Here is a 20,522-nt window from a genome sequence, read left to right as displayed (position 1 = left end):
GGAGTGGCTCACAAATTAATTCACTACTCATCTGGCAACTCTGACTTAGATATGTGTGTACGTGCAATGTGTGCGTATTTTACGGTTTAGGGGGAGGGGTCACAGGGACACTGCTGCCATTAGTAAAGGCAACATATGGTGTGTGTATGCGTGTTTGTATCCTACACAAGGTGTGTTTTCCAGGTATCACTGTTTTTCAGGGAGTGTTGAGCTGGGGTAAAACTGAGATGTTGGGATTGCTTGGACATGCTTTTTCTTTTTCTCTCCTCTCCATCTCTTTTCTCACAAACAAACAGTACCTTTTCGCACATTGCATTGTGCCTCTGAGAGCACTGAGAGGCTTATTTAATTAGACTATCATCAGGCAGTCTTTAGCTTATCACTTGAACTTGCATACGGACACTACTAACGGAGATGTTGTGGAACAATAAGCTCAGGATTTATGTGTAAAATGTCTAATATCTCCCATTGGTTTACTGTGCATTTAGCTGTTGCTGATCCAAATGTATCAATGATAATAGTAATAAATACAATAATACGGTCTTCAAACTAAGTTTTCAAACAAGAAGAAAATTAAGATACATATATAATCAGGTTCGTTTGTAAAAAAAATAAAAAATCAGAATATTGTCAGTAAAGGCAAGCTGTGTTTTAACTTTCACAAAGTTTGCAGGACTGTGTACCTTCAGCCCTCCGAGAGAAGAGATGTGCATTCATTCTGATTTCCATTCTACGTACAGTAAGCAGCTGACACGGGAAGCGAAAAAAAAACAAACAGAATTTCCTAAACTTTGGAGTCAGGTTAAAACCGCAGAACTGTAATTGATTTAGTTTGCGTTGTCTTTGGGACACAGAAAAGAGGGCTCACAGCAGTGGCGTCATGGTCGAAAAGGAGAGAACACAGCTTTGTGAATGATGGGTGTGTCACCCTGTGACTCAGAGAAGGGTAAGGCGTCAACATGGCCGTCTGGCCCACGGGGATTAAAGTACACCCCACTACCCCCACCCCCACCTCCCCACACCCTGCAGGGTTAATCACTGCCATTTTGGATCCACGCAGAGAGAGCAAATTCACTCTCCATCACTGTGGAACAACTGAGACATAAGCCACCAGTTAGGCTGCCGCTGCAGCGGCTCTGTGGGCAGATGTACTTCATAAGCTAGTTTCCACTTGTTACAGTAGTGTTTTGAGCCCTGCTTCACTTTCTCTGGACAAGGTTGTAGTTCTTGTATCTGCCCAGACTCTCACTCTCTGTATCATCTTTGGATATTCCAGCTTTTTCTCATACAGGTTTTTTTTGTAAAGACTATACCAAATAACCTGGGATGTAGAAACTGGTTGGATCTGTGTGTCTCACTGCGGGCTGCACACTACGTGAGCCTGTTAATGACTGAAGACTGAGAGTCCCGTCTCGTGCCAAGACCCACATTGCTGCTGGCGGTGCATTAAATCAGCAGTCAATTTGACTGGAAGTTTGAGATCTGGGCTAGGTTATGGGGATGTGCTGAAGTCGTGTTAATAGCTAGCTTGTTGTCCATATGGTACTGCTTTAATAGAGCACATTTGTTGCAGATGGTGGGAGACTTTGGTTAAGCAGAGGCAGCTTTTGGCAGAAGCTCATTCTTCGAAAGGGCTGCCGCGCTGCTCAGCCAGGTCCAAGCCAACTTAGTGATTCTACCCTTCTTGTTTCTCTCTTCCACCAAAATGTCTGCCCTTGAATTGTGATCAAGTCTTAATTGACAAGATATTCTTGGTTTTTTTTTTGTTTGTTTGTTTGTTTGTATTTTGTGTGTGTGTGCATATTGGGAGAAGAGTAAAGACAATGTAGCTCAGTCACTTTTTCCTTAGTTTGGCCATGTGCTCTCCAAACCGCACCTTTGCTTTCTTAGTCTAACTTGAGTTGTTTCTGACCACAATGGAACTGTAGACAGCAGGCACAGCTGAGGAAACACAAGCACACAGAGAGTGAAACAACAAGGGTTATGGAATACAACCAAAGATAAAGATAGAAACTGAGCATGGCCTAATCTATTTCATTGGCTTTCCTGCAAGCCTCTGAAGGGCACACTCAGATTCAGATGGTAAAGAAAAGAGTGATTTTTCATTCGGTTTCTTGTGTATGTAAAATTAAAAGTTGTCACAAACTCAAATGCATTTTAGGCCCAGTTTTATTTGTAGTTTTAGATACTCTTTGTATATGCTTGAAGTTCAGAGTGAATTCATATTTGTGTTGAGAATTGTTTTGGTTTGTGTGTGCCTGCAGTAGAGTATGTGTGCTTTTTGCACTCAGAGAAGTGAGGAGACACGCTTGATCTGCTCTGCACTGTTTGACGGATGTTTTCTCACGTTGTCACTGGCTTGGTGTGCTGTGGCATGGTGATGGTATTATGTGCGCTGGGCCCAACTGAGTGGAGAAAAGAGCAGAGCTGCAGTGCCCCTGGCTATGCCACTCCCGCCTCCCCAGACACCTTATTGTGAGAAAAGTCTCGACTGAGCCCTCTGGGCCTTGTGGATCCACAGCCTCGCTAAGTGCTGGCCAGACTGAAAGGCACAGTGTCCTTGGGCCCAGCTCATTCTTTCCATTTTCTCAGAGGCTTTGTCTCGTAAGCCAACAGAGCAAAGAGGGTAGGGGGGATGCCAAATTACACCCATGTCACTTAAACTTAAGGTGTTTAAGGGCTGAGATATCATTTTCTGTTACATTTTCTGTTTTTCATGACGATGAAGGGGCTCTATGAAAGAATGTTCTAAAAATATATTTCTTTTGCGATGATGCTAAAAAAGTAATAATTTTCCCAACAGGAATTTTGGTATGTGACTTTTATAGTTCTTCAACTTAAAAGTGTTGAAAGTGAATAAAAAGGACAGCAAGTAGATAAATTATTGAGGTGAAGTGGTGTGATATAATGCTGAAAATATTTTTGCAAGACAGCTTTGCTATATTTCAGAAGCTGAATATCTTTATAAGGCTCACTGTCAGATCTGAGAAACATTTCAATATAAACCACTGATAAAAGTCTGTTCTTTAAAATCTCTACTCCTTTTTACGACTAAAGAGAAAGCACAAGTCCTAATCAATTTTCAACCAGTCTTAACACAATAAAAGTGGTATATTACACAGACCAGTAACATAGCCTAATGGAAACCTGTTGCAAGTCAATTTTAGCCATGTGTCTCTAGTATTTTGTGGGCAAGGCTTCTGAACGACCCATGCAAGTGGTGACATCATGACCACATCCTTTTGCCTCATTGGTGCTGCGATTCCCAGCTTGGGTCCCTTGCGGCCGAGCTCCCAGAAGCCACAGCAGCCTCGCCACACATGGGCTGCAGCTGGACCACCGTTGGCTACTCTGCACAGACTGGATCTGTGGTTACAGTGCTGGATGTACATGCATATATCTGCACACAGCGGTGGAAATAGGCTGTATAGAGATCAGTAGGCAGAGTTTATTTGATGCAAACATATCATCAGGCTCTCAGTGCAAACCGATGTTGTATGCAAATCCACTCCCTTGATGGAAAGAGGTATAATTAATGATGTCAGTTCATAAAAAGAGAGGATGGGTTCCTAGTCATATTTCTACTTTAATTAAAGACATAAGATCCTGTATAAGAGGAAGATGTATGATGTGTGTTTTTTCTTTCTTTCATTTCCTCTTTCTTTCTCCTTCCATTTTCTTTCCTTCTCCTCTTTCTCCTTGCTCTTCTGTTTGATTATTATTCACTTCATAGTGAAAATGGTTCTCTGTGATTTCTCCTGCCAGAACCCCACACGCTGACATGGAGGGCTTTCTTCGTAGCAGCTTTTTACTGAGGTTAGTTTCATTTTTGTTGTTGCCATTTAGAATCACATGTGGGGCAGGGGTGATAGTGGGCTCACAGGGGTTAAATTCTCTGACACATTATTAGCTGTGGACGTTGTCCTGTGTGTGCGTGCACATGTTTGTGTGCGTGTATGTGTCAGTGTATTTTAACATTGTCAAACATGGATTCTTTCATATCTACCCAAGCTGTGTGTTATGATTGTGCTCATGTAGTGCAGAGTAGCATGCTCACCCTGATAGCCTTGAGTCAGATTGAAAGCACACAACAACTTGAGGTTCACATATACATCAGTCGCCCCATCCCCCACCATCGCACTTCTTTTTCTTTTTTTTTTTTTTCATTTTTCATCCTCTCATTTCACAGCTTCAACAGGGTGTAGGTCAGGCTTTCTGTCTTTAGTCTGCATGTTCTCGCCTGACTGATCTCATCTGTCCTCTATTACTAACCACCTTAATCAGTGATGTTGGGGTGGAGCAATTCTGTTGTTTCCTGTTGTGTCCCGTGTTTGTGTTAAACCTAACATAAAGATGTACTTTTTTTGTCTTTACCCTTCCTGTGATTCTAATTAAAAATTCGTACTGTCATTACACACAGAGGAAGTAAATAAGCAAGCTTATTTACCATTGGCTCCTTTCCTAGTCAACCACCTTCTCTAGGCTCCAGTGTTGCTCCCTAATTAGGGTTGGCTCATTAAAAGCCACAGCAGCAGCATCTGCCTTTCAAAGCTGCTGTCAGCCAAACTTTACTAAAGCTAATGAATCCTCTTTGATTTCTTTTTCAAAAGGTCACTTATTTGATTAAATTAACAGCATTTTTTCTCTCTCTCAGAACTGTTGGGGGCATTTTAAAAAGAAAGACAATTTGATACCATTACTCTTGCTGGTCAAAATGTCCTTCAGGAATTCAATAGGAAAATCTCTTGCCTCTATGAAATGATTTTATTTTTCTAAAATTTAGACAGATGGAGTGCCACATTTATAACCTTAGGAACAAAAAGTAAGTTTAGTTGTTTGCTTTGACAGATGGAAATTGAATCCTGCAGAACCATCCTATTTGAATTATAGTCACAATAACGTTTTTCACATGCACTACTCAGACTGCGACCTGTAACAGTTTCCTTTTATTCTGTTTCACAGCTGAGCGAATCATTTATTACTCATATTTAGATTAAAATATTTTCAGTATTTATTTGTAAACTTTACTTGTATGTAATGCAGAAATGTACAAAATATGTTTTATATTTCAGGGCATGACACCAATTTATTTAGTGTGCTATATCTACTACAGTCTGACGGGAGTTATTCAGGCATACAACACGTTAAATTTTTGAAAGCCCTCTGCCGTTGCTCATTTCTGCTTTTTTGGAGTAATGCTACAAAGTGGATGACAGCTTTAAGTCTCACCATCTGTCGAAACCAGTTCACTGGATAACTAGCTGTGCTAAAGATGAACTGTATCCTGTATGTTGCAGGAAGAAGTGCTATCAAAAACACATCTTAAACTGATATTTCAACTTCCAATTCTACATTGTTTTTTTAAAAAAGTCGGAAAAGATGATCCTTGACCTTATTGTTTCTCAACAGTTTCTTTTTGTTCTTATAGCTGTAAAAGAATGCTGTTATTCTAAGTAAACATAAACTTTCACTACTAATCCACATCCTTCTGTCAATGTCTGCTTTAATTAAAGGCAGCAGCAGAAAGATATCGCGCACACTGGCAGAGGCCTCGACAATCAGGCCAAGATTAAAGGCAGGCTTTACTTCAGGGTTAGTCCTTTTGCTTTGATAAGACATGTGTCCTGGAGTGGACAGTGGGCGGAGGGGTGTGGGTGAAAGGGATAGAAAGGATAGAAAACAGATAAATGTGGATAAATATAGCAAAGAATACTGGTAAGAATCCTGGTATCTATTATTTATTCATGTATTCCAAACAGAATTAGGTTAAAGGGTGCTTTCTCATACTTTGGAATATGCTTCAATATACATTTGTTATTAGCTATTTATGCTGCACCTCATATCATTTTAGCGCACAAGATGGGACTATCATTCATGTAATAAGTCTCATGAGTTTGGGTTTGAGTCAGACATAAAGAGTTTTAGTTACTGTAGAAGATTCCACTTTCATTTTTAACAACCGCTCTTTCCTAATCGCATCTGATACAAAGCCACTGTGACAAATACATCAAACTTAAATGAGAAACTTTTAAACTCTTTATTTGATGCACAACTCAAAAACCTCTGTCTAGTGAAAATATTGTTTAAAATTCTCAGAATTTTTTAAACTACTGCAAAAGTTTTCAGTATTACAGTATAACGTGCACACAGTGTCTTTAATAGACAATCATTCACACTTGTAAGGCTCTCTTTGTTGAAAAGATGTGCTTTCATTTTAGATAAATTTTTTATATGTTTATGAAAGACATGCAACAGGTTTTTGTTTGCGTAGTCATAGCGACCAGAAAAATCAGAGTGTGTGCGAGAGAGAAAGGGGAAGGAACCGAATGTGAACAGACAGGGAGAGATAAGCACTGAAAAAGAGAGACGTCTTCAGTCTTGGTCTACTCCCAGTAGGCAGGACCTCCCCCTGCATTTCTGCCATTATTTGATGTAATGAAAGGAGAAAGTGTGTAACATTGAGATTGTTAATTAATTTAGTCTAACAAGATGAAGATAAATGAAACCCACTGAAGGTTGACTAGGCTAAGGGGCCCACTTAGCATTCCTCCTGCCCTCGAGCCCCGTTTCTCTTCCATCCTATACAATGGAGCACAGCTTAAAGCTGCAGCACCATGTTTGTACAACCCCACTGATCACTCAACTTGCAAGTACACATGTGAAACTTTCAGCCTCTGTTGATCAGAATCTGCTCATCAGACGATCATCCAAATGGCTGAAATGCAGTTGTAATGAAGTTAGTTCTGGAGCACATATATGTAATTATCTAATTGAGCTGTCTTGTTAGAAAAAGCTCAGTTGACATGCTTGATGGGAACTAGGGTGACTTTTTAAGCATATGTACTGGTCAGCTAAAAACACATTGGTCTTTCAAGAACACCATCTAGTTTCCTTATAGACCCCAAACACACCTTTTATTATCCTATGCAGGAGATCAGTTTTATGTTCCTGAAATGGATGGAGGTTATATAAATGGCCATTCTCTAAAGCTACTGCGTACCCCCCTCAGATGAGCCTGTGCGACTCTCAGCTTTTCACCATATGAATGGGACTTCTCTTATGTGGCCTGGGAGCTTTTTGAGCGGCAAGAAAGACAAAAAGCAGAAAGGACATTTTTCTACAAAGCCAGTTGTCTTCATCCACAAGCAAATCAGTAGTCCATCGAGCTCCTTGCTCAGTGGACACTTTGTACAGGATCCTAAAGGCAATACAGACCAATCATTATGACACCCATTCTTTGCTCCCTTAGTTCTCAATGTGTTGATGATTGTATGGAAAAACACCAGAACAATTCTGTCCTCTGTTTTGGTGGCTATGCAGCATTTTAAAGTGAAATCCTCTATAATAGCCTCATTATTGTTATTCTTGGAGCAGGCCTCAGGAGGAAGAAGGAGCTGCTTGCAGTACGTCATTATTTCGTAAATTTCGATTAGCTCATCATGCTGTCTCCTGGCAAACAGAATCATAGCTAATTAAAAGTGAGTGAGTGCTCTTGCCTGTGACTTAAAAGGTAGCACTCGATAGACTGTTAATATGAAAGAAATGGCAAAAAAAAGAAGGATTAGAGCCGTTACCCTGGTAACTCCAACTTCCATCTGCGAGGGAACAATGAACTTGTGTTTCTCCACCACCTATGCTTGAAAAACAGAAAGCAGGGAAGTGAGTGTACTGAAAGGACAAGACCCTTTTTAACAACAAAGTGAGATTCAGGTCTAATAGGCTCTTCTGTGCGAGTTGTTAGGCGAGACCACATGGGGATAGAGGAGCAGAGAGGTCGATGTGTAATCCTAGGACAGTGAAGGTTGTCCGAGGTTTTCACAATAGCAGTTTGTTTCCTGACATTGTGTTTCTGTTTCGATCTGTTGGCCAGCTCACAAATAACAATTCAAATTTGTCTTTTGTATGAAAAATTGTAAAAGATTGATATTGCCAGGAAGTGTTGCTAATAAAAAGTCTCCTTGTGATAAGCAATGTAACATGCCGCACAATTTCTTAGCTCTTAACACAAACAAGATGCAAAGTGTCGATTCAGTCAGATAAGCTATCAAAGGCTGTTTCAGATATATCCTCTATTTATTAATTTTACTGATTTCGCACTTTCTTATCTATACCATGTTGGAACGATGTGAACTCTTTCACTAACCTTAAACGATCTGCAATATAAGCACATCACTTTTGACATTCACCTACATTCACATAAAAGCATTTTTTTGTTTATTCTTCTTTTTTTTCTTTTTTTTTCCAAATAACACTTGCTGGTGTTACAAGGTCAATATTTGAGCTAAAGCTGTGAAAATCTCAAGAGGGGAAATAGCGTTGAAAATAGTGTTTGTCAAGACTAATGAATCGCTATGATATTACACTCTTCTAGACAAAATTAAAACAATTTTCTATGGCATTTATTGAAAAATATGTTTAATGGGCTCATAGTTAAGAGCTGCTAAAGTGAAGAGAGACGCTCCAGCTCCAAAGCACTGCTGAGTTAGAATGATCCATGACTACAGAGGAACAGTATGTGTTTCTCTTTGAGTTTTATGTCCCTTATTATAGCTGCAATACGTCTACTCACATTAAGCTAATTTATGGCCGGGGCCAGTGTTACAGCAGTACAGGTTAATGAATTTGGCATTACTAATTAAACGTTATTGAAGGATGAATATGAATCCTGTGGTAGAGATGGACAGTAGAGAAAAGGGGGCAAAGAGGAAGATGGGACAGAGGACTTTTCTGCAGTCTTTCTTTTTCTTCACTTCTTCCAATATATTATATTCACAACAAGTAAAACATGAAAGTAAAAGTGTTGGAGGTAAAATGAGGACAGCATTATTTCAGTCCAATGACCAGAAACAGTATTTAGATTCAAGCTAAAAGGAAGCCTTTTATTTGATCGCAAAAGTCCTAAGAAATTAAGTTGAAAGGAATTTAATGTCCAAAGACAAAGACAAATGACTTTTTATTTGTTGCATTCGATAAAAGACTAAATGAACAGCTAAAGCTGTTGGTCACTCTCACGTAAACCGAGGATCTTTTTGTTCAACAGAATGCAGAATATGCCCTTTTTTCACATAGATGTTGTTAAGCAATTCCTTCATTCACTCCTCAAACACAAGAATTTAAAGCCCACAGTCTACTCACGCAATGAAGGATGATGGTGGCAGTGAGTGAGATTGAGCAATTATTGAACCAGACTTCCCATGACAAGGGAATTGGGCATATTGAGGAAAACAAGATGCATATCTTCTCTTGTTTTTTTATGCTTTCCTTTACTACTTTTGATATATATTAAAAATCATAGTCTTACTCAACCCATCATGTTCTGAAAGGATCAGTGTATTAGGTTAAGGGACATCTAGTGGCACCGCTGTAGATTGCAACCAACTGAAAACTTCCGTCTCAGAATTCCTTTGAAAACATCTTGGTGTAAAAAAATGCATTAAATGTTCAAGTAACAAAAACAGAAATTCATGCTTTCAGGGCTATGTTCAGTAATGTCAATGTAATTAGGACTATTTTATTCCATTTCTGACACCTGACTTAAGCTTGAACCTAACAAAACGTATTTATTCATTTATTTATTCTGAAAACTAAGCAGTGTGCAAAACGTAAACAATAAATGGAAAAGAAATCTCAGTAAATGCTGAAATGATGGATGCACACAAATCCCAGTCTCAAAGATTAAATTTGTGAAAAATCGAAAAATATTTTGACAATTTAAAAAAACCAACAACTCTGGTTTGATGTGTTGCTAATGATAATGTGTATGAAGAAAAGCTGCTCTGTCAGTATTTCAGATTTTTTTTTGTCCAAAGTTTTCAGCAGATCGATTTAAAAATGATTTTTTAACTTCCAGCGTGTTTAAGCTTGTAAATGCAGTACAGAGACAGGTTTGGAGCTTGTTTTGATATTAGTATGAAGAATTCCTAAATTCTCATGCATACTATGACAGCCTTGTTTCAATCTAATTCCTCTTGTCACTTTCCCTCCCTCTGTTACACTCTCTCCAGCTCCTCTCGACTCCATGTCAGACATACTCTCCCTGAGAGCTAAGCCTTTCAATTTAGATTTCAATTATCATGTTAGTTTTGTGATTAGACTTTAGTCCTCCAGGAATCAGACCTCTCTGCTCCTCTCTATTCCACTCTATTCCACTTCCCCTGCAATCACATCCCATCTGATGAATTGCACATATAATTACGGAAGTTATTGAATATGCAGATCATTGCTGACTCCTGGTGTGCAGTTCATAATGCATAAACTCTAACTGTATCAAACAAGGGGTCTCTTATAAAGACCCTCTCTGATAATAAGATGGCCAATGTATAATATTAGTCAGAGATAATAGACATTATAAAGACTGAATTAAAACAAAGCCATGCTATAATCTGTGCAACTGTGAGTGCATGTGTGTACCCTTAAAATGGATTTGGCTCTGGACACAACCAGCAGAGCACAGACCAGTATGAATGGCCAGCCGGTCAATGCGTGTTTATGAATCAACCAAAATGAGGTATTTCCCCCATGTTACAATATGTTGCTACCACCGTATTCCTCTTCATCCCATGATGCAATTCCTTAGAGGTTTTCAAAAGAGGGAGTGAAGCACTTTACAGGCACACCCACAGGAGGAGGATGTGGGAAATGTTTAAACTTTTGATAGCTTTTAGAGAGCTTTCTTAAAACCCGGCTTGCAAGCAAAGAGAAAAAAGGTTTTTCATGCTATGTTTTGCATTTTGCTGTCAAAATACTGGGCATTTGTTACATGCTATTCAACAGCTCCAAGAAAGAAAAAAAGAAAAGAAAATTTTCCACACAAAGCTATTCGTACAGGATTTTTCAGCTTTAAGTTTTAGACACAATTGTGAATGCAGGGCAAGAGCAGAAACCACGTCCTGTATTTTTAGCTTGTGCTTTAGTGATGTAGCTGCCATTTATAGTTGATGTGCCTTGCTGGGGGCTGCCCTGCTGACACCAGATTGGGTGGTTTATTGACTGTCAGAGACTGCACAACACCATTCTCAGTACACATACATTTGGCAGTAACTGTAATGAAAAAAATCTATGTTGAAATATGCATTAGAAAGGTGTTAGGAAGCAAGGGTCAGTTAAAGATCTATTGCTAGATCTTTTTTGCATTGTCGCAGCTATCTGCTTTATTTCAGGCTAAGAGAAGTTTTGTTTCATGTTGCTGAGGCACTTGAATTTAAACTTTGTTAAAGGGGATTAAAAAGGACTTGAAAGAGCATAATAAGCGCTGATCAGTTGAGCAAGACACTTACAGAAGATACACAACTTTTGGACTGTGCTTGTGTTCAATGATAAATGCATTAGTGGTCTGTAAAATGAAAAAAGTGAATTATTTACTGAAGGGGCTGATGAAATTTGACTACCCTTTACTGTAAAAAGTGTGTTGCAAGTGCAGCGACCTTTGTCAAGATCCATCTATTGTTTGCAGACTGGTTACACACTCTACAGGCTGTGAAAGACACATCTGCTACCTTTAGCTTAGTGGACAGCAGGGTTGAGGGTTAGGCGTGTGTGTATGTAGATGGGGTCCTCAGATACGCTGGCACACAGCTCAGCTACAGTCCCTATCCTCTTATCAAATATTTGTCTGTCCTTCACTCCCTATTTGCCTTTCATTCTGTTAGCTTTGTTTATTGAAATCTATCTCAGGCAGATTGATAAAGTTTCCAGAAAGTTTGTTACATAATGTTTATCTAAATTCTGTATGTTTCTGTGTGGAAATGACTTTTTTCTTTATTACACTTATTCATAAATGTTGCAAAGACCTAGATATGTTACCTGTGAGTCAAGTTTGTTCTTATTTAAAAAGTCACAACAAGAATTGTTTTTTGATAGCAGAGGAGTGCAAAACCAGAGATTAAAAAAACAAAAAAACAGAAGAAAATGTCAAAAACAAAGTCGTATATGTTTCATGTGTCTTTGATTGATTTCCTTACTGAGATCCAGAAGGTGGTCATGAATTGTTAAGGACAAAGGGCCTCTGTGTAGGAATGGGGCCCTAGTTGAAATGGTGGAGTAGTTTGAGATTACCAGATTATTTTCTACTATCCTAGTGAGTGAGGCGAAGTGAGCTGCAGCCCTGCACCGTGCTGAGCTGAGTCTGAGCATAATGAGTGTGGTGGCAGGGAACCACAACAGAGCTGGGGCAGAGGCTGCCTGAGAACCAGAGACCCATGGCCCACAGCCAAACACACACACAAATCCTGCTGCACACTTGTGGCTTTTTAAGAAAGCAATTTTGTTAATGATTTAATTTTGGAACCCTGTCATGATGCATGCGTCGTCTGAGCAAGCCAGCAAAAGAATAAAAAAAAGCAACTAACAGAGGAAAAGGTATTGGTAAACACAAGCCTCCCCTTTCAACCACAGAAAAAATAACATACTACTGAATGTAATGTGGAATTTGTTGTGAACGCAGCACAAAAATCACTTTGGTAATAGACTGTGTTAGGTAGAGTATATTGTTTGCGGCACACACATCTTTGTGCTTTCCTCCGAGCAAATGAAGAGGGCAGTTGAAGCAAAATATGAGTATTCAGACTCCTAGTCGGCAGCAGACCAGTGAGGCATTTTGTGTTTCAGTCAGCATTTAATCCAATACAGTGCCTGCTTCCTCAGTGTGGAAATACAGCACATTTTTCTGTTTGACCATGTCTGTCAGCTCTCTGATTTTATTAGAGCAATGTTTCACATTCATTTACTCAGGTTTCCTCTGTGCTGCCCCATGAATGAAACCATTTTAGCATTGCTAAAACACCAGCTTGTACATGTCTTCTGTGAACCAAATTTTTGGGCAATTACCCAGATCAGTGGTTTTGCTCTTCAGATCTAATTTTTAGCCAGTCCTTCTATCTTTTTCTGTATCAGTTGTCAATCATGCTCTGTAACTTTTAACCACCTCCAAACAGAACTGGATGCCGGCCATTCATTTAGTCGTTCACTTATGCTCGGCTTCTTCCCATCCAACCTGTCAGAATGACACACGCTGTTGACCATGCTCTCTATTCGGCCCTGGCAAATTAATTGGTTTCAGTGGTTTAAATCAGCAATCAATGTCAGTTTCCCAACATAATAAGCCTTAATCATAAATCTTTGAGGTGTGGCTTGCCTGACCCCTATTCATCATGGCTCAGCTATATGGCCTCATCTGGGTGGAGCAAATGAACTACCCCTGTTTTGATTTTCCAATTGACGTGCCACATGAAACGTGGCTACTCTCTACCCGCCCTAACTTCTTTTCACAGTCTTTAAAAACACAGAAGGGCCCAAAGACAAAAAAGAACAAGAGGTCTAGGACAAGAGGGAGGCACCTTGCTTTCCCTTGGGTGAGAGTTTTGTAATGAATTTATTCAGGAATGAATTGGCGAAATTGGGAGGAAAGCCAAAGAATAAGAGGTGGGTCTAACTGTTGCTAGAGAGTTGTTGTCCTTCCATCCCCAAGAATAATAGAGTGCCGTGAAGTGTACCAGATAATTTCTTCACTTCCCTCACCAAGCAATACTAACACGTTGTTGTGTTCTATATTAGAAAAAAGCACAGTTTGGGAAATTGTACCAGAATTACCAGAATTACCAGAATTACCAATTAAATTGTGTAAACTAATGGCAGCTGTGCCAACCCCAGTTCTGCTACATTTTAGTACTTAAGCTTCAATTGATGACCTGACAATAGAAAGACCAATGACTGAGGTCCATAGTTCCCCTGCAGTACAGCACAATAATTTTGTGTTATAATTTGATAACACAGCATAGACAACAAGGTCATGCTTTTCCTGCTCCTGGCAAAATGACTTAATTTTACTAAAGTCCTTGAGAATTTGGCTGAAATTCTATGATTGTGGTGACTTTATGTTTTTCCCAATTAGTCTTTCTCCTTTTCTTCTCTCCTCTCTTCAGATTTCTGTCTTTCTTTTACACTCTTTGTCTCTCTTTGGACTTGAGATGCACCCTGTCATTTGTGTGCCATCTCTTCCTCTTACGTCTCTGGAAACTGTGCCAGAGATTACACTGGGTTTGTTGAAGTGTATTCTCTAGTGCACTGAGGAACTTATCTTTATAAATGACAGAGTGGACCAGGTCTGAATGGCGCTTTGTTTAACATTTTACAAAAAGGGGCCCCGCTCTATATTTCATCTGTCACCATTGCTTTTCTTTCCTTCAACAATGCTTGATTGTTTCCATGAAAATTTCAGGTTCCACAAACACAAGATTTCTGTATTATTATGTTCCTGCCAAATTCCAATCCCTGTTTTCCTTCTCCTGCTCACAAAGGGCTCATAACTTACTGTCAACTGAGGCAAGCCACAAAGCTCCACTGTTGCTCATCAAATAGGGGTGTGTTGGTTGATGTCTTGACTTACTGAGAGATTTACTCAAGTGCAACAGTAGCAGCAGAAGGCCCAGAGAAAGAAGACTAAAAACACAAAGTTGAGTTAAAAAAGTTCTTAAAACTGCTTTCTTGAGACTGAGACTGACTCTTCTGGTGTGTGAATTTCCTTAAATGGAAGCCTCACACCTCCTCCTCTAGTGGATAATTTTGCGCAAAAACGGCCTTGTGAATGTTTTGGACTGCTATCATTCATTTTAAAGAACATGCACATGAGGAAATGTGTGTGTCCCGAAGAACTGACAGGCTGTTATGCCATCAAGCTCTGAGCTTGTGTCCTGGGAGCAGAAAAAAATGACTGAACAGGGGACCGGAGGAAGACGAGAGGAGGGAGGAGAGAGACGAAAGATTCAGTTTGTGAGTGCTCATCGACCCTTCCCGATTAGACAGACAGGGACACTTAAGCACTCTCACACCTGCATCTGCCTTTGCCTTGCGTGGGGGGCAAGGACACCAACCACGCTCTCACGGCAGCTGCACAAGTGTTTAAAGTGAGATACAAGGCAGTTCCTCTAGCAGCATATTATTGCAAATAATTTACCCTGCAAAGTAATTATCAATGCTCTGCTCAATATGTAAAGTGTGCACTTCAGGTGGCTTGCTTAATTTGCTCTGGGTGGCTATCATTTGAGTGTGGATTTTAACTGTGGCAACTCTGGCAGTTTCTAATGGAGAAGGTATCAGGAGAGAATGTGAAGTGAGGATGAAGTGCTGCCGTAATTGAGTTGACTTTTTGCAAGGGAAGGTCAACAATATCTGTCTCTGTACGATAGTTGGAAAAATCTGTATTTCCTCAGCCATTTACTTTATTTCGGTATCATTAGGTGTAATTACTTTGTCTGCTGATCAGTATGTGTGGCACTGCCTCAAAACTGACTGGTAAAAAGCATCTTTTTCTGATTCACCTCTGAAGAAAATTTGTAAGAATCACACCAGAGACTAACGTGTATGTGCGTGCACACTCTGGGTTTGTGTGTAATGAAAAAGACACAGTGTGCAGTATACAGCTCATATTATGGGTTGATTATCTATCCAGTAAACTGGCTGCTCCCCAGCATGGCACAATCACAATGGAGGGTGATAATTTAATTGTGCTAAACGGTGGATTCTGTGTCAGTGCTCCTCCAGCTGGGAGCTGTCAGGTAGTAATATCTCATTATGGCAGGTGAAGAACCCAGAGGAACCCTACCATGACACCTGTTAGAACACAAGGAACCCCTGAAGGGAAACGCACAGATGATTTTCCCACAATCAAACTCTCTGGCAGAAATGTGCACACACACGTTCTCATGCCCTAACGCTCGTCTTTTTATTTAGTTCCACCTTCCTCTAAAGGATTAGCTCATTGTGGTTGTGATTTATTTTTAGTTTTGCTGTAAGTGCTTGTTTGGTGCACATAATACGTTACAAGAACTGTAAAATACAACTATAGTAGTCGGGTATTAATCCGTGTTTCTTTATGCAAATTTTGAAATGGTGCACAAAAGTTTTCATGCTCATTCAAGGTACTTCGTGTCTTTTTTAGAGAAAAAAAATCTTCTGCATCTGGGGAGATGTAAACACTTAAGCAAATTAAATTCAAAATGACTAATCACGTGAATGACCTGCTGTTTCTACTTCTAGAGAATAAACATGGCTAATACTCGTTGACACCAAAGCATGATCATAACACAGCAAATTGAATACTATTCTTCCTCATTTTTCTTTCGTACACTACATGGCCAATGCAACAGATTTTGGTTGTGCTTTCTTCCACAAAGATTTATTTCGAGTTAGTGACCACGACTCAGAAACATTTATAGCTACTTTGTTAATTGGCTCATTAAAACAGTCTACACTTAAGGTTTGTTTTTGCCTGTAGATTCATGGCATATATTTGAAATCCATCAAATATTCTTTTCCTTCATCTAACATATCTGTTTGTGTATTGTGTATGTTTGAGGATGAGCTCTCCTGTGCACAAACACTGTTTTTTGTTTGTTTGTTTTTATAGTAGCCTTTATTTTAATTATTCATTGGTCTACGGGAAACATGTGAATGCTAGGGCTTGTGATCAAAATCTGAAGGTGCAAGACATCAGCACTGAGCCACTTTAGTGGTTGGGATGGGTCAGTGGGGCAGTCGGTGTGGAGTTACTTATCACCATTGTCTATAAAAGGTAAACAGTGTGACAGAGCAGATAGAGCGGGTGAAAGCCGGTCAGAACCTTTTATGATGAAAGAGGAAATGGGATAGCAGGGGACACATGGCCCAGCAGTCACAAGACACCCCCCCACCCCCCGCCCCCCTGACATGAGCAGTGGACAACACCTCTCTAATTCTTACCAATTAAGCTGAGGTTGTTTTGCACGATGATGAAACATTATCTCAGGGAACAATTCATGACTCAAAGCATTCCAGGCCATGTGAGCCCATGGCTGGAGAACTTAAGTCCTAATCCTTCAAATGTGCGCAATATTGTCAGCTATACATAGACCAGGTCACTTTTCTATTTGACCTTGCCTCAAGTCTTCAAAGTAACTGGGGCTTTGTCTTTAAGAAACATAACTAGATAGCAGTGTATTATGCACTTGATGATAAATGTGACTATGATTATTCTGTAGTAACGCAGCTATTTTTTTCAGCTCACTTTATTTTCAATGTTAAGTATGTTTAAAAGTTTGAGCCTATTTTTCAGCAAAAATATATACTTTTTATTGACGTGAGTGAGGTTATTGCAAGAATACACTGCGGTTGTACAAACAGGGCTGTTTTGCAGATCTTATTTTGCAAGCAAGGCTGCCAACGGTGCTATTCCATCAGAAAACTTGATCAAATTCTACATGCTTTCATAGAGCCCAAATTAAGCTGAATTCTGCTATTTGCACTACATCAAAAGTCTTTTTTGTGTCTGTGCTGATCTATTGCACATATATCCCCTTTGGATCTCTGATCTCCCCACTCTGAATATGAGGAATAAAACCCTATACGGTTGCCCTCAGATATTTTCAGAGAATTATTGCCACACTTCCCCTTTTCCCTTTCAATAATATGAGGTAGTATTGTATGGGGCTTGTCAGAGGTGGGGGTGGGGTAGAAGGATTTCTACGCACTCTTTAGCTGCCTGAGCACAGCCCTCCCAGCACTGCTAATAAATTATTAACTCCTGCTGACAAATACTGTTATGGAGCCTGCTGCAGATCTGTTGCATTCTTTAACAAGATTGCTGTAGACACATGTTACAGGAGGATGGAGTCTCCACTGCTCCCTCTCTTCGTTTCTCCCTGTCTATCCTCTTCTCTCGCTCACGCCTCAGCAGTTTGACTGATGGCTGGAGACCAAAGTAAAAGTGCCTGAGAGACTGAATATTTTAGTGGTAAAATAATACCACTTGATTTACTGTGTAATACAAAAGCAGTGCTTTGTTTCACTCTCACACTCCATTGAAGACAAGGTGCTTGTTGCACTTCAGACTCAAGCTTTTTGGGTGCATGAATAAAAAATATCTACATGAACGGACTACTCTTACCACTTACTCATACCACGCACACACATATACACATACACAAAGACACACGTACACCCCCACACACACACCAACGCACACGACACACTCTACTTACTATTAAATGCATGCTCTGAACTTTGCTCTGACTCTTGATTTTCAATTAACAGAACACAATTTTGAGCTCATGTTCTATTTGATATAATTGCAGGAAACAATTTAATGGCTGATTAAAATTGAGAGCAAAGTCCCACTAAAAACACAGCCAACAACACTTCTATACACAGAAAGTGAGGCAAACAGGTAGTCAGACTCAGGTTCACACTCCGTCTGAATTATGGTATGTTTCTAAAGCTGCAGATCCACATCATATTAACTTGAACAACAGTTGTTTCGGTGGCTTTCCACTACGCAGGACTGTTAGTTATTATGTGGGAGTGCGAGTGAGCTAATGAAAAGCAGCAAAAGAGAAGGGTACTGCATAGAGAGTGTTTGATTTGGATATTCAGGTGCACCTTTTTGAATTATGTTAGATTTAGCATTAATTCTCTCTGGTAAATCACTCTGGTATACCTGCTATTTATCAAATAAGATTGTAGATCTGAGCTCTGCTCCAACTACAACTTCAGCAAACCTATTCTATCAATTTCAATATTATTCTATCTACCTCAGTGTTTTAATTCATTTTATGTTTTATCCTCCACCATTTTGCCGTTTCTTTGAATGTCTTTTAATGTTGCTTTGGGCCATTTTCACAGCACTTAGTGACCGATGAAAACAATTCACCAAAGTTTGTGCAGAAATAATACATCCTCATAAGTCAAGCTTCCTTGGGCAATACCACAAACCATCACACACACATTTTTAAATGGAACATATCTTTGCCCATCTCGTGGTGGCTGGCTCTCAACAGAGTGCAAGGACACCGTCGCTCCACACTCTGCCTCAACCTTGAGAACCTGCCACCCCCACCAGCAAGCTGAGGGTGGAACTAAAGTGCTGTCACACTGACCCCTGTGGATAAAGCAGGAGAATAGGGCAGATGGTCGTCAGTGATGAAATGTACCACAAGAAATACTTTGAGTGTTTTGTCACATACAGACACAAATAACTGACTTCACACCACCAAACCAAGTTTTCTTTCCTTCTCATGCACATACACTCATTCTCCAGAAAAGATTGAGCCCTAAGTAGTCCCAGTTTATATCTTAATGGTCAAAATCTTCCAGCTGAGAAAAATAAACAGAGCAACAGCTTGGGGAAAAGCGGATTAAGAGTTAAATATGCTACAGCTGCATCTCTCCACTTCACATCATATGAAGGCCATGTTATTCCCTTTTTAATTTAATACCAAATGCATAATTTGATTTGCCGGCACAGTGCTTAATTTCATTCATTGTAACACACAGCATGGGTGCAGTCTCATTAATTGTGAGAAAAAAGTGGAATTGGTTGTATAAATTGTACATCAATAATAGTTGGGTTATAAAAGGGGAAGAAGAAAAAGAAATTAGAATTAACATTAGGTTTCCTTAGCACCTGACATGTCAAGTACACTCTTCACTGTAATATTCATGAAAGCATGTGACAGTTTTATGAATATCCTCCCAAGTGTTTAAGCTTAAATGGGATTTGTTGGCCTGGCAGACCATTGTCTCGTCACAATTCAAAGTATTTCCTAATTTTACATGTTGGAAAAATGAAGACAAGGCTAGCTTTTGTTTGTGTCTGATTTCTTCAGAGTGAAATGAACTCACTCAAGGAAAACTGATAAATAATCAGAATGTATAAAGGACGAATCCAAGTCAGTTTGGAAAAAACAGATACTAGTGCAAAGATTAAAAAAAAGGAATATCATCAGAGGAAAAAGCAGCAGTGTTTTACATCTCATTGGATGACTTGTTGAAATATCAGGTTTGTTGGTTTTATCTAGATTTTCTGGCCTTAGTTTCGTTCTTGGGTTTTGGGCCAGAGGTTTCAGGCCAAGTCAAAGTAATCCATCTGGAACAGGTGACAGTTAGGTGGAGCATTCATCTCAATAAGTTTTATCTGCTCAGATGCAAACTCAAAGGAAACAGCATTCCTCACAAGTTAATGTCTTTTTCCTGTACTCTGTTTTCTTTCTTTGTTTTTCTCTGCAGCAGAGTCATGTCTTCTAAGCAAGCAACGTCTCCCTTTGCCTCTGTGGTTGATGGTGATGATGCCATGAGTCAGGAGCACTTATCATGGGAGAAAGAGGAGAGTGCAGAGGCCCATGGCACGCCACAGCTGCCTCTGCACAGTCTGCTTCATGGAAAAGCCCCTGATGAAATGCAGCCGCTCAGCAGTGTACCATCAGAGAGCGACTGGGACAGCCTGGTGTCAGCACAGCAGCGCATGGTAAGACATGCATACTGTACATAGAAACAAAACAACAAAACAAACAGAAGCCCTACTGATGCTGGTTAACCAGCAATGCCAGAGAGTTCAAAAGTCTGCTAGAGTCCTTTTTTTTTTTTAATTATCTCATAAAAATGGCTCATATAGCTCGTTTCACTCATATTGCAAGATCATCATTGGTGGTGAGACTAAATAACATATAGTAAACATATAGTAAAATCTGAAATCAAACACTTTCAACTCCGGAAAA

The 20,522-nt window shown here is 39.7% G+C and overlaps 1 protein-coding gene across 6 annotated transcripts in view; it reads left to right on the top strand.

Moving 5' to 3' along the window:
* The window catches only part of sox6 (SRY-box transcription factor 6), a 129,776-nt gene that overhangs the window by 24,850 nt on the left and 84,404 nt on the right, over nucleotides 1-20,522 (top strand). For 5 of the 6 annotated variants that reach the window (XM_072380650.1, XM_072380654.1, XM_072380651.1 and 2 more), the window contains 2 exons: nucleotides 3,766-3,816; nucleotides 20,035-20,272. In XM_072380650.1, coding sequence (XP_072236751.1) covers nucleotides 3,782-3,816; nucleotides 20,035-20,272 — 273 coding nt within the window. In that variant the 5' untranslated portion in view covers nucleotides 3,766-3,781. The remainder of the gene's footprint in view (nucleotides 1-3,765; nucleotides 3,817-20,034; nucleotides 20,273-20,522) is intronic. The other variant, XM_072380652.1, reaches the window with a different exon arrangement.

Source organism: Leuresthes tenuis, unplaced genomic scaffold (assembly GCF_036924035.1).
Source record: "Leuresthes tenuis unplaced genomic scaffold, fLeuTen1.0.hap1 SCAF_2, whole genome shotgun sequence".
NCBI lineage: Eukaryota > Metazoa > Chordata > Actinopteri > Atheriniformes > Atherinopsidae > Leuresthes > Leuresthes tenuis.
This window is presented reverse-complemented; position numbering and strand designations above follow the sequence as displayed.